Consider the following 13,347-nt stretch of genomic DNA (forward strand, 5'->3'; position numbering starts at 1 on the left):
CTGCTACTTGTAGATGTATTACAAGGCCGTATCTGTTCAGAGAACAGGCACCCCAGTGCCCGTTCAGTTAAGCCTTCTAGTACAGGCTGGTGACTTGTCAGGTGGAGGTTCAGCTATATGAGCTAGTAAATCACATTTTTGTTGTGTGACTATCCAAGGAAGCTGCCATTCATTGTTGAGGAAGCCTTGTCAGGAAAAGGAAGAAAGCTCTCTTGGCATGGATAGCAATTTGTCATTGCGACTTTCCTTCCCCCCACTGCCAAGGGTAAACAGGTCAAAGCATCACAGAATAACTCTGGGTTCAGTGTTCAGCTACACAGAAAACTGTCAGACATCTCCTGCTGTGGCTTCCAGTGCAGGTGACTTCATTGTTAACACCTCCTTCATTTAGCCATTTTTCTAAGAAAACAGAGATCTTTGTATTTCTGGCGCTCTTCTGAAAAGTAGGGTTGTTATTTTTTATGTTGGTTTGGCATTTTGCACCCAAGATTTATTTTTTTTTTTCAGGCACATCCAGGCTTTACTACCAAGAAAATATGCAGTGTGACTTTTAAATAGGTATCTCTTGCAGTTTGTGATGCATCTGCTTTCTAAGATTAAAGTTCTCCTGAAAAGACAGACTGCAGAAAGTGTCTGCGCTTACTTTCCCCCTGCTGGTGCTTTTTATAGCAAAGGCAGAGGGACACTGGCTGCATCTGTTTCTGCTGCCTTGTGGAAGATCTCAGAGCAGCACTATTCCCTGTCACTGAGCTACCTTTATTATGTGGCATTATGATTGCAAATAGCAGAGCTATCTTAGAATGTGTAAATTCATATGTTTATGGATGTAGACTCACTTAGATGTTGAGTGCATCGAGATATGAATACACGTTGTTCCAAGTGACAACTGGGAGAAGTTATCCCATTAGCTGTTGCAGAAAGAGCAAGAAAGAAACCCTGCCTTTGTACTGGGTGTAATTGAATAGAGTATAAACAATTCTCTAAAACTGCAAAATATTTTTGTGTGTCTTTATTAGTCTCTTTGGAGTATTACCTCTGCATTCCCTTTTATATGGATTGGTATCTTTAAACAGATGTAAATATTGTGATTTCCTTTTCACATGAATTCAGCATGTGATGTACAAATAAAAAGCAAGAGAGGTGCTGAATCTTAGGAAATTTCCATGAAGCTATTACACTTTTTTTTCCCCCCACTGGAGTTTTCATTTCTCAGTTTTAATCCATTTGTAGAACTCTTTAAAAACTTTTTTAGGAAATAGAGAACGGGCTGTAATATCCTGGTATTTTAGGACCAACTCACAACTTATGAAATGGAAAGTTACAGACCAATGTCCCTGATGTAGCCTGAATGCAGTGGTGTGAGCAAAAGTTAACATGAAGCAAATGCAGTGTCCAGAGTTCTACAGATGTAGTCTCTGGCTGCTGTTCTCTTTTTAAAAACGAGGTTGTGCTTAAAACGAAGTCCCAATGTGCAGTGCTTCAGGGTATTGCCTGCTGTGATCAGTAGTCTCTGAAGACTGTGTCACTGAGACTCAAGGAAAGGAGAGTCTTCCATTTACTGGATTTTAGGAATTTCAAGTATGCTTCACACTCTTAAAAGTAACTCTCAGAGCAGGAAAACGGTAGGATGTCCCTTACCTTAGACCTTTATGGAACTTTTAAGCAGTTGTTTTTGTTCTTACTCACTGAAACATATATATATATTTCTTTTTATATCAAGCTTTTGCAGTTTAATCCTGCGGAGCGTCTTGGTGCTGGCGTTGCTGGTGTTGAAGACATCAAATCTCATCCATTTTTTGCCCTCATAGAATGGGCAGACCTGGTGAGATGAGAGATGCGTGCGCCCTCTGAACAAACTCAGGTCAAGTGGACAGGTTTCTCTGGCACAGAAGTACCCTGACTTGCTTCCTTCGGATGTCCCAGCTCATTTGGACATTATGACTAAAGGATGCCGGACCAATCATGCCAAAAGCGAACACTTTTTAACAGGAATCACTGATTGTACAGGGTGCTAGCTTATTTTTATGGCAACTGGCTGCTATGTGTGTGTAAATCTTTTCACCAAAGGGTGATTTGTGATGAAACTGCTGGGTAGCATGTTTAGCACTGCCAGCTTGTCAACTAAGTAGAAACAGGAATGCCCTCCTGGTGCTTTGTCTGGTGACGGAAGTGTCTATAGAGTGTGCCAGTTGAAAACATCTTTTATACTGTCAGTAGACCATTTCGCTATGCTAAGTGCAGCTGTGGCGGGGCAGGGGGAGGAAGGAACAAATAATTTTATTAATGGTATATGCTGAATAAAATACTAAAATGCTTTATGCAAAACCTGACACTTTAAAAATAATATATCCATTAAAAATTAAGAAAGCTGTTGCATAATACTGTGGAATGTGTCTTGAAAATGGCATATCACTTCAAACCGTGGAAAGAGCATATAAAAGGCAAATAATCCTGTCAAATGTTGTACTTTGTTGGCTGGCAATGTCTGTTTAAAACTCTTGACTCCGTTATATTTGACGAGCTACATGTTAAAGTCACTACAGAAAGGGAGATCTTTTCCTCAGTCAGATAACTGCTGCTTTTGCAATCTAATAAGGAGCAAGAAAACATAATGCTAAATAAATATATGGATTAAAAAAGGAGAAAATCTTCTCTCGTCATTGCAGCCACCACTCATCACTTAATGAACTTCACTTCCTCTAAGTGTCCTATTTTTAACTGTTTCTTCAGGAAAAAGCCTTTCTGCTCATGCTCTTCTGCTTGAGGAAGCTTCCGAACTCTTCTGTTTGTTTGTTAATAGTCTTAATAAATCAAAGAGAGCCTTCACCCACTCTACTGCTTGAACAGGAAGAAGCCTGGGATTTGCTCATGCCAAATGACTAAGTGACATCTCTTAGCAAACCCTAGTGGGTAAGACTTGGGAGCGAGCCAATGAGCTGACCTGTTTGTTTGTTAGGAAGGTCTGGAGAATGGGAAAAGAAGACAAGACACGCAGAATATTTTGCTGTACGCTGCTGTTGCTGCTAAGCAGCCACGCTTGTGCGGGTTCCTGATGTACAAACACTGTGCACTGTGATGCTTGTATGGATTATGAATCTGTGCTCTTTCCTAAATGCTCTCTTTGCTGTCTTTTTTTTTTTTTTTGCGCGCTCTCTCTAACTTCTTCTTTCCAGCTTTATCCGGAGAACAAAGGCCAAACTCCTTTGGGAAAATGAGGTGACAGCAATGATTATTGAACTTAGAATTCCAAAAAGAAAAAAAAAAAAAGTATTCTTCCATTTGTATTTTAGCAGTGTATTTTATGGGCACTCCCCAAAGTGCATCTGCACAGTCTCCATCTGTTAGACACCAGGTCGGTGTATTCAAATAAAGTGGAAAAGGAAAATGCTTCACTTAAACAAAGGAAATCTGGAAACTTTTTTTTTTTCCTTTTAAAATTATTCCACTCCCCTCTTTGTTTTTTTTTTTGTTTCTTCCCTTTCTTGTGATCACCAGGCCAGCAGAGGGGCTGTAACAACACCGCAGGTTGTAACCAGGTCACTAGTATCACTGCCTACGGAGTGCTGTCCAAGATTACCTCACTCTCAGAAACTGTGTTTCAACCTACCACCCTCTGGCTTCATAACAGGAACTCCCTCAGGTGAGCCACAGGAACAACTTCCTGCGCCGAGCGGGTAGGAAATCTCTACTGCGGACACCAAGCTGATACAGAGCTTCCTTCCAGCACTGCCCCGGCTGTGACTCTGGAGAGGGCTCGTTGCTCAAGGGACACCTCCCTTCCCTCTGCCACCTGACTCCATCCCTGGGGCTCTCTAGCTGCTAGCATCACCTGATAGTGTTGTCGCTTGTGTTCATCTGTCCCACTGCATTTGCCTGGCAGTAACTGTAAAAATAAAATTTTTCGTGTTACCTCAAAACGTTTTCTTGTTCAGGTTGAGCCAGCATGTTGGTTTTGAGTAAAGGCAGTACAATCTAGGACAGAAGGACAAGCAGCAGCAGGAGAACGCTATATACCAGCAGAAACCAAATGACCAGTGACTCTAACTGCTTTGATTTAGTTAATGACACAGAAATATTTCTTTTTCAAGTGCAACACTAAGTAGAGAGGAAATCTTAGATCACAGAGATCAGAAGAAACAGGACATTTGGCAAGACATCTTGCCATAAATACACCTTTGCTATACCACTGTTTTTTCATAACCCTACCATTGCCTCAAATAATGGATTTGCTAAAGAAAGCATTCTGGTGTTAACTGCACATAAGAAAATCTTGTTTCTCACCTTTTTTCTTTGTTTTTTCTTTAACCTGCATTATATGTTATATTGACATTTACACATATTCCTCTATTTCCTCTGTACTTCTTCCTTTGTACAATGCTTTTTGACTTGGAAAATATTCAGGATTATCTTCTTTCTGGTGCCTCCTATGAAGCCCTGTGGTGCACTTTTCTGTTTTGCTGACCGTTAAGTAGTGCAATGTCCATTGCACCTTCCGTGACACCTAATGGCTGATAGCAAAACAAACCTGCCATTTTGTTCACAGGAGTTATTGAGTCTATGTAAAACGCAGCCAAATAAGCTTATAGATTTTCCTAATCTCCTCTGAGTGTTTAGGTAAAGAAGGTAACACACTTGGGACGTCTCAAAGTGATAATTCATTGCACACTGTTGAACCACTCTTAATGTTTTTGTTGTCCTCTAAAATGCAGAGAAAAAAATATATGAAGGCTCTCTGACCTTCTCTTCTTTCTTCTTCTCTGACCACTTCTTTTTTTCTGATCTTGTCCTCTCTATCTCCAGCCTCCTATTTGCTGACCTTCTTTGACCTCCCATGACCATCATTTCTCCGACCTTTTCCTCTCCCCTCCACTCCTGTCTTCATTTTGAAACCTTGTCCATGCTCTTCAACAATCTCTGGCCTGCTGTGATCTTCTCTGACCCTCCTTGACCTTCTCTGCTTTTCTTGGCTCTTCTCTGACCTTCTCTTCTTTTGTCTTCATGGATTTCTTCATTCTAACCTTCTCTTCTCCTCTTTGTCCTTCACTGGTCGTCTCCTCTCTGCTCTGCTCTTTTTCCCTGTGTTGTGTGACCTTCTCTTCACTGACCTTTGACACCCACAACCATTTTTTCTTTGACCTCTTCTCCTCTGCTCCCATTTTCTTAAAAAAAAAATCCTCTCTCTCTGCTCTGCTCAACTCTGTTCTTCCCTTGTTTTCTCTTCTTTGAGAAGAGTCTCTGGCCTCTTCTGACATCCTCTGAGTGCTCACGACCCTCTCTCTGACCCTCTTTACCTTCTTTCCACCTTTGAGCTTCTTCAACATTCTTTGAGCTCCTCCCGATCTTCTCTGACCTCATTTGTATTGAGTAGAGTTGCTGTGAGGCAACCTCAGGAAGGAATTGCCTCTCATGAAATACAAGGGGCATAACTTTGTTTGCTTTTAATGGCTGTATTCACAGCTTCCGTGCTTGTTGCCCAGCTCCTATATCTCCTGTGAAAATCACCTCCCAGACAGCAGTTATTGTCATGCTGACTCCCTGCACCCCTCGGGATGCTGAGTTGGCAGGGTTATCTGCTCTGGAACATCTCCTCGGCGCTCTTCTCCGTTTCTAAACCTGCTCGTTGGTGCGTCCCCACAGCGAAGGGCACTGGGATGAAGAAGGCTGGGGAGGTCAGCCTTCTCTAAATGAAGCGCTCAGCATAACAACACACGGGGAAGTGCGAAGTAAACCTCTGCGGGCTTTTTTTGAGCGCGCTGTCATTTGTTTTCTCAAGGACACGAAGTAGGAAGCCAGAGAAACAGAAACTTCCTCTCTGGCGAGATTTATGGCAGTGATTTAAGCAATAAAAATGAAAAAGCGCACTTGTTGATTTCTTCGTGTCTGTGCTTTCTGCGCGCGCTTTGTTGTGGGGGGCTGAATGCAGCTGCTCCTAGGCCGTTGCTGTGTGTGAGGAGGCCTCCGGGCCAGGCCCCAGCGGGTGTCGGTGAGCGGCCCCAGCGCTGCCCTCAGCCACCACCGAGCTCCCCGAGGCCTGTAACGTCTGTCAGATACACACAGGGGCCTTGTGGGGCCCGGCTGCAGAGGAGAGGTTTGGCAAGGGGCAGCACAGCCAGCTCCCGGGAGGGGGGAATGGGGCTTGCTAAAAGGTGCTGTGCGGCTGCTGCTGGTGGTGCGGAGCCATCTCCTGTGGCAGCCCTAACCCAAACTATGAGGTATCCCCAAGGAACCCCAAAATTCTTGGGGGGAAGCGGTGGATGCGGTGACAAACCCTATACTGCTGCATGCAGAGCAGAGGGGGGCTAATCCAGGCTAAGCAGAGAGGATGCTCCAGTCTCCCGGCAGCAGGTGACAGCTTAATGCACTGCCTCAACAGGACCTCGCTGCCTCTTGGCCGACCAGAGGCTCTCCTTCTCCAAAGGCAGCCCTGTCCCCGTCTTCTTGGCCCGGGGACCCAGCAGGAGGGATTAGAGCTGCCGCCGGAGGGCTACGGTGGCACCAGGATGGGCAGGAGGGCCAGGGATGTGCGCACCGCTGGGCAGCAGGGAGCTAGCATCCTCTTGGGAAGGCTGTAGGCGGTCGCCTTGATGCTTCGCTGCCAAGATCCTAAGTTTGGCAAGTCTGGGAAAAGTCCTTCTGGGGGCAATAAACTAGACAAGCCAACTGGCAAGCGGTGGAGCGGGATAAAGATGGGCCAGCTAGGGAAGGAGCAGATGTTGCAGGGGTCAGCAGTCCTCAGCAAAGCCTTGCTAGCCTTGCTCTGTGCCCGGGAGACAGAGCCGTTTTGCCACGGCATGATCTCACCACAGGAGCCGGGTGGTGATGAAGGACAGAGCTGTGAATCAAAATAGGTGCAGTGTGGCCGGACAAAAGGAGAGCGGATCTGCTGGCTGCGATGCCGACAGCTCCTCCTGTGCCGCAGGGAGCGTGGCTGAAGCGGGGGCTGGAGGCAGCAGGCGAGGTGCCCGGGGGCCTCACTGGTGTGGAGCTGGGTCCTGCCTGTTTGCTGCCGTGCCCCACCAGCGAAGAAATATCCCAAGCAAAGAAACTCTGGTTTTCTTCTATCACCTGCTCGGTTTTATCTCCTCCACCGCTGAACTCCTCTGCGCCCTATTCTACCAGTTTCTCACACCCCCGTCCCTCAGCTGAGCCATTTCTCCCTGAGGTATTTTCTAGATTTGCCCAGCTCCCTCAGTCCGTGTCCTGTGTTGCATCCCTCAGCCCTGGCCGCAGGTTTTCTCACCCTTCCTGTGCCTCTGCTTCTGAAATGCCATCCCAAAATGCCGGGACCTGGAAGTGGATTATCAGATGCAGCTGTTATCCCCACGTAACGATGAAACCAAAGAGAGGATTGCTCCCACAGTATGAAAATGCCGTGGTTGTAAAAGGGTTAGGAAATTGCTTACTGCAGCAGCGTGTGAGTAATGAGTTTTATGGTGCCCGGCGTGGTGGTGGGACAGCGGAGAAGAAACCTCCATGAGAGGGGATGGTGCTGCACGGTGATTTAGGGCTCGCTGCTGGCTGGCGGTGCTCCATGCACGGTCCTGCCTGAGCACTGTGCTCTGGCATTTGCCAGCTCATAATCTTCCTTTACGAACCAGGCATGGAGAAGAGCTACTTCAGCGTTGTGGACCATGAGCCAAGTGGCATATATCCTTTCTCCGGACTTTTTTTAACCTCCCTCCCTGCTGCTCTGCCTCCTTCCTTTCCAGCCTCAGTCCTGAGGGGAACTCAGACCTCAGGGAAGTCCTCCAAGCCCAGGCCCTGTTTCCTCATGGTGTCCTGCAAGCCGAGTGAAGTGAGAGGTGAGCTCTGTGAGCGTGGCCTGGGTGGCTCTGGCTCCTCACAGGTGCTCTGTGGCACCGAGGAGAGTCCTGAGAGGATCGGCCGTACAGGGTAATGTGTTGCACAGTGTGAAATCCCGGCCCCCTTCACATGGCTGGGAGACTTTGCGGTGGTCAGGAGTTTACCCTTGAATTACAGAGAGGCCAATTCCATGAAAACAGGTATAAAGAGCATATTTTCTTTCTTACTTCAGGCATACACACCTTGTTTCGGACTCAGTGCTAAAGAAATAAGCTAGTGCTTTATATGAAGGTCCGAGGTTGTGGCTGATGTGGCCACCTCACAGCTGCCCCAAGCCAGGCTGAGCTCTGGAGCTCTTCTCCCTCAGCCCTGGTGGGGCCCCGGGTTGCTGTGGGAGCCTCGACAAGTCGCCCGCCCCATAAGAGAGGGGGGTGCTCTGTGGGGTGCTGGAGGTGTGGGGTCAGGCAGCGTGTGCCCCATGCCTTGAGGCCGAGAAGCCTGCGATAAGCAGCGCTGCGCCTTCCTCGTTGGTCTGACCGGAGAGCTGAGGGCAGAGAAAAGCAGGCGTCTGGTTTCCTCCTTACTTCTTTTCATACATAACTCCTTGTTCTTGCACCCTGGGCTCCGACAGCGTTGGGAATATGCAGGTTTGGTTTCCCCCCATTCCCCAAAATGTATTGCTTTGGTGAGCCCCTAAACAATAGGTTTTTGTCTAAATCACCACCAGTGAGACTGTCAGGAGAGGCCCCCCTCTCCCCCTCCCGCTCTCCTCCTTTTGTCTCCTTCAGTCACCGGGGTCGGGATCCGCCGCCAAACGCAGACGGCGGCTGCTTTTCCAGGCCCCAGATGCCAACGCGTGGCAGCATCTGGCCGCTTGGCAGGCGCGGGGCAGCTGTGCTGTGCTGTACCGTGCCGTGCCGTGCCGTGCCGTGCCGTGCCGTGCCAGCCACGGTGCTGCTTCTCTGGGCACACGGGCCCCACCGAGGAAGATGGGTAAGGGTGACACCCGTGAAGGGACGGGGATTATCGGGCACCGCAGCCGCCGTCGGAAGCGGCGCCGTCTCCCGACCCCGTTTTTTTGTCTTGTTTGGTGGCGTCTCGTGTAACCTTACCTCCTTGTGCTGAGAGCATTCCACGTGCCTTAAGGCATGGAGCTCCTTGAAAGAGAAATACAAATCACTAGAAATGTAGAGATAAAACCCTCTCCTTGGAGGCCATGTGTTTGGCATGGGAAACGCGTGATAACAGCTTGCTTTAGAAAGGTGACATTTCCACTGAAGGCTGAATAATAAAAAATGCATTCTAAAAGCCGAGCTTTCCCCTGTCTTCTGATATATTAGACTTTTGCGATGAAGACAGCTTCTGGGAGTGGGGAATCTGCTGCTTCCTTGAAACACATGCGTGGGAGCTCTCCCCAGTCCTAATGGGTGTCACACGTGGCTCGGGCTGCATTAATGTGGCAAGCTCTATTAAAGGGATCGTTGGTAGCCGCTTGCGAGCCGTGAATCAAAGCTGCTTTTCCCCAACTTTGTTTTAGCTCCGGCTCACACACCTAGACAGACTTGCCTAGGGTTAAGTCTCTTTTAATATGAAGATGGATAGAAAAGATTCGGAAACGCTTTCTTTATTTTCTACTTTTAATTCAGAACTTGCTGGTGAAGGACTCCGGAGGGATGGGGAGGGAGGAGGCAGCTTACAGAGCCCTCCGAGGGTGGTGCTGAGCCTGTGCTGTGGTGTTCTCATGAGGGGAACGGCTTCACTGGCAGGCAGCTACTCGGCTCCTGACACCACGCAGTATTTGCCACAGACAGGCGTAAATGCCGAGACTGTGTTGACAAATGCCTCGTCAGTGCAAGATAGTTAAACCTGCTTGTTTAATCATTTGTGCGCTGTTACGGCTGGGGCTTTCAAACAAGTAAGCTGCTGCTTCAGAATACGGTGCATACAAAGGCTGCAAATGCTCAGAGCTGCTTCACGTGGGATGTTCAGGATGCCCTTTTTATTCAGAGCCTCTTAGAAATATAGTACCCTATCTTTTATTATGGTTCTTTCTTTCTTTCTTTCTTTCTTTCTTTCTTTCTTTCTTTCTTTTTCTTTCTTTCTTTCTTTCTTTCTTTCTTTCTTTCTTTCTTTCTTTCTTTCTTTCTTTCTTTCTTTCTTTTTTCTTTTTTCTTTTTTCTTTCTTTCTCTCTCTCTTCTCTCTCTTCCTCTTCTCTTCTCTTCTCTTCTCTTCTCTTCTCTTCTCTTCTCTTCTCTTCTCTTCTCTCTCTCTCTTCTCTTCTCTTCTCTTCTCTTCTCTTTCTCTTCTTCTCTTCTCTTCTCTTCTCTTCTCTTCTCTTCTCTTCTCTTCTCTTCTCTTCTCTTCTCTCTCTTCTCTTTCTCTTCTCTTCTCTTCTCTTCTCTCTCTCTCTTCTCTTCTCTTCTCTTCTCTTCTCTTCTCTTCTCTCTTCTCTTCTCTTCTCTTCTCTTCTCTTCTCTTCTCTTCTCTTCTCTTCTCTTCTCTTCTCTCTTCTCTTTCCTCTTCTCTTCTCTTCTCTTCTCTCTCTCTCTTTCTCCCTCTCTTTCTTCCTTTCTCTCTCTCTCTCCCCTTTTCTCTTTCTTTCCTCTTTCCTTCTTCCCTTCTTCCTTTCTTTCTTCCTTTTTCCCTAGAAAAGGTATCATTTATTGTTTTTGAAATAAAAGACCTGGAAACCTGCTTTACAATGTGGAGATAGGCCACCAGTGCTGGCACGGTCCCCTTTAGCGGTCCCACACCTTGTCCCACAGCACGTGCACGGAGGCACGTGAGGATGTGTGTTTTGGGATGGCCTTTCTGGCACAGGGATGTGGAACCCGTGCTACTGATCGCCTCCTGTCCATAGCTCGATGTGGCTTTTTGACCTCCCTCCCCTTCCACAACAATATCCGCCTTCATACCAGCATACTATCTTGTCACATTGTTGGCCTCATCTCTGGAAAAATAGTACCTAAAATTAAAGATTTTCTTCCGTTTTGGAATTTTTGAAGTGATCTTTGTCACTTAAACAGGGAGAGAGTGGCGCAAATCAGGGCTCCTTTCACAGTGTTAATTGGAAACGAAATGGAGATGCCTTTGGAGGACTTTCTGCAGACCCTCTTTACGCTGTAGTAGCTTTGTGGCCCTTTCAAAATGCTTCTGGTGTGTGGATAATTTTTTAATCAAAAGGTTCATTGTTGAGGGCTGATCAAAAGAGAACACCCCACTGAAATGCGAGCCTGTTGTTTAGTCAGACAAAAACTTAAAACTGAAATGTCAAGTCAGTATTTAGAGAGAGACTTGTGTGGTGCACACTTGTGAAAAATCCTGTGTACCTGCTGTAGGGACAGCAGACAGTATAAAATATGTACCCCTATGAGTGTGCTCCAGCTTTGTCTATTGCCCAGGACAGACAGGCAGACTCATCTGAAGCTTTTGGAGACCAGACTGCTTCTGTGGTACTTCCAAATGAATGGCCTCATCCTCTCTCACTATGTGTATGCTTCGTGTGATTTTTTTTTCCCATTTATTAACTAAGTAATTCATTTAATGTTGCTTTTTAACTTAATTGATATGACTCAGTTATTTTTCACTCTTTTTTTCCAAGGGGATTTGGTTCTGACTTGCCTTCTGGCCACCAAAAGGATGGTTGGCTGTAGAAATTGTGGCTTTCATTCGATTCAAATGTTTTAAAAGCTTGTACCTTTCTTTTTAGTACAACCCCATATCTTGTATGTTGAGGCCCAAGAGCTGCACAAGTTTGTAAGTCTAATGAAAATATTTCCAGACATATAAGAAATACTTTTAAAAATCACTTCAGCATAATGAGGAACTTTGCAAGTAACACAAATTCTCTTGGCTTGGGGCACAAGGCAGCCTTCAGCTAGTGGCCTTTTTAGGTGGAAACTTCTGTCCTTTATCGTTCATCCCTATAATGGGAGTAGCAGCCCATCTTTACGTACAATTAATAAAATAGCTTAATTAACTCGGCCAATTAAACAATTTCTGAGTGGATGACTGCCACAAGGACCAACAGACAAGTTAGCCTTTCGGGGGGGACTGAAGAAAGGTAACGGCAGAGATCTGACGCAGTGGGCCGCATTTGGAGCCCTCCTCCAGAGCAGAGGCAGCACAGCTTCCAGAAGGGGGCTGGGAGCAGGTCAGGTTTCTTCTGGTTTCCACCTTCCAGCCCTGCTGTTTCTAATGTATCTGGTGTCACCACTGTTCTTTTAAACAGGACTTTGGGCTGCAGACTAGGCTAACCCTTCTTCTGGTGTAAAAAAGAAAGGTCCCTATCCCAACCAAGAGTGAATGAAGTGTAACTCCTGAAGAGGGGCACCAGGCCTCAGGGCTGGTGGAGCAGAGAAAGGAGCCTGCTCTGTGTTCAGAGAGCTGTGTTTTGTTGTTGTGCTGTGGTCTTGTACGAGCCACGTACAAACCTGAAAGAAGGAGCATCCCCAGCCTCAGAGATACTGTTCAAACAGACGCATGCCAGAGGGCCTGAAGAAACGGGGCTGAAGCCACAGCATTTGGTGGTGTTGCTCATGCTGGGATTGGGCATTTCAGTCTCTTGTTTAGTCACTTGGTATGTAGCATGTGCTTCCCAGCCCGCTGCCGTGCTCACCGTGCTAGGTGAGGTGTACGTGATTTATACCCACCATGGCTTTCTCACTTGTTCATCTTGTTCCCCAGTGAGGAACAACGAGGGATGAAAAACCCCAAAGTGCTGGTGTTCAGGTGTCTGTGTGGTGGGAGTCTCGGGGGGCGCCGTGCAGAAGATCTGCCCTGAGCAGTGGGCGACCACAGCCACATACCAGATGCCACATACCCCATGGCACCTGCATGCCAAGGACACCCCGGGGAGGCCACCAGGCCCACCACCACTCCCTCCTCACTGGGAGGCCTGTGAGGTTCTCCAGCAGGGGACCGTCATCAGGGAGCGAGCGTTTTCCCCTTTCATATGAAGCAAGATGTACTCCTACTGCGTGCCTGTTTGCACAACGCTTATTTGTTACGGCCCTTAATCAGGGCTGGAGCAAATACACCTAAGGAAAACATAATGTGTAACAATGGATTTTTTAGTAATTAAATTTGTAACTCGTTCTCTGAAGTCTTGATTAAACAGCATTAAATGTCACAACGCTGTGTGAAGTATCCATTATCAACAAAAATCAAAACAGGTATAAAACCACTAAAGGAATTTTGCTTGGAGTGGTCAAATTTCAGTGCAAACACAAAGGGTCAACTTGTGGCACTTGGCTTCTGTATTCAGCTCATAAGCATCTCGGCATATTTGCTTTGCTCTGTCTGTCGTTTTCCTCCTCTGTTCCCCTCTCCATACATCAGTGTCGGGGAGTTCAGACATCACAAGGGCCGGTGGTTTTTTTTATTATTATTGTAGTGCCTAATGTGGAATTTAGCATGAGCAACACTCCTTCCTGTCGGTACTTGGAAACTCTTTTGTGTTACGTCCGTCCTTTCTCTGAAGTAATCGCCCAACTATTCCTAGCAATAAAATATTCCTCTCCAGCCCCATCAGATATGTTAGA

At 46.7% G+C, this 13,347-nt stretch overlaps 1 protein-coding gene across 9 annotated transcripts in view; it reads left to right on the top strand.

The window, feature by feature from the left end:
- Positions 1 to 5,861, top strand: part of RPS6KC1 (ribosomal protein S6 kinase C1) — a 92,974-nt gene extending 87,113 nt beyond the window's left edge. For all 9 annotated transcript variants that reach the window (XM_080585850.1, XM_080585849.1, XM_080585851.1 and 6 more), the window contains one exon: positions 1,721 to 5,861. In XM_080585850.1, the coding sequence (XP_080441976.1) occupies positions 1,721 to 1,831 (111 nt within the window). In that variant the 3' untranslated portion in view covers positions 1,832 to 5,861. The remainder of the gene's footprint in view (positions 1 to 1,720) is intronic.
- The last annotated feature ends 7,486 nt before the right edge of the window (positions 5,862 to 13,347 follow it).

This window comes from Anser brachyrhynchus (assembly GCF_964034855.1).
Source record: "Anser brachyrhynchus genome assembly, chromosome: 3".
NCBI lineage: Eukaryota > Metazoa > Chordata > Aves > Anseriformes > Anatidae > Anser > Anser brachyrhynchus.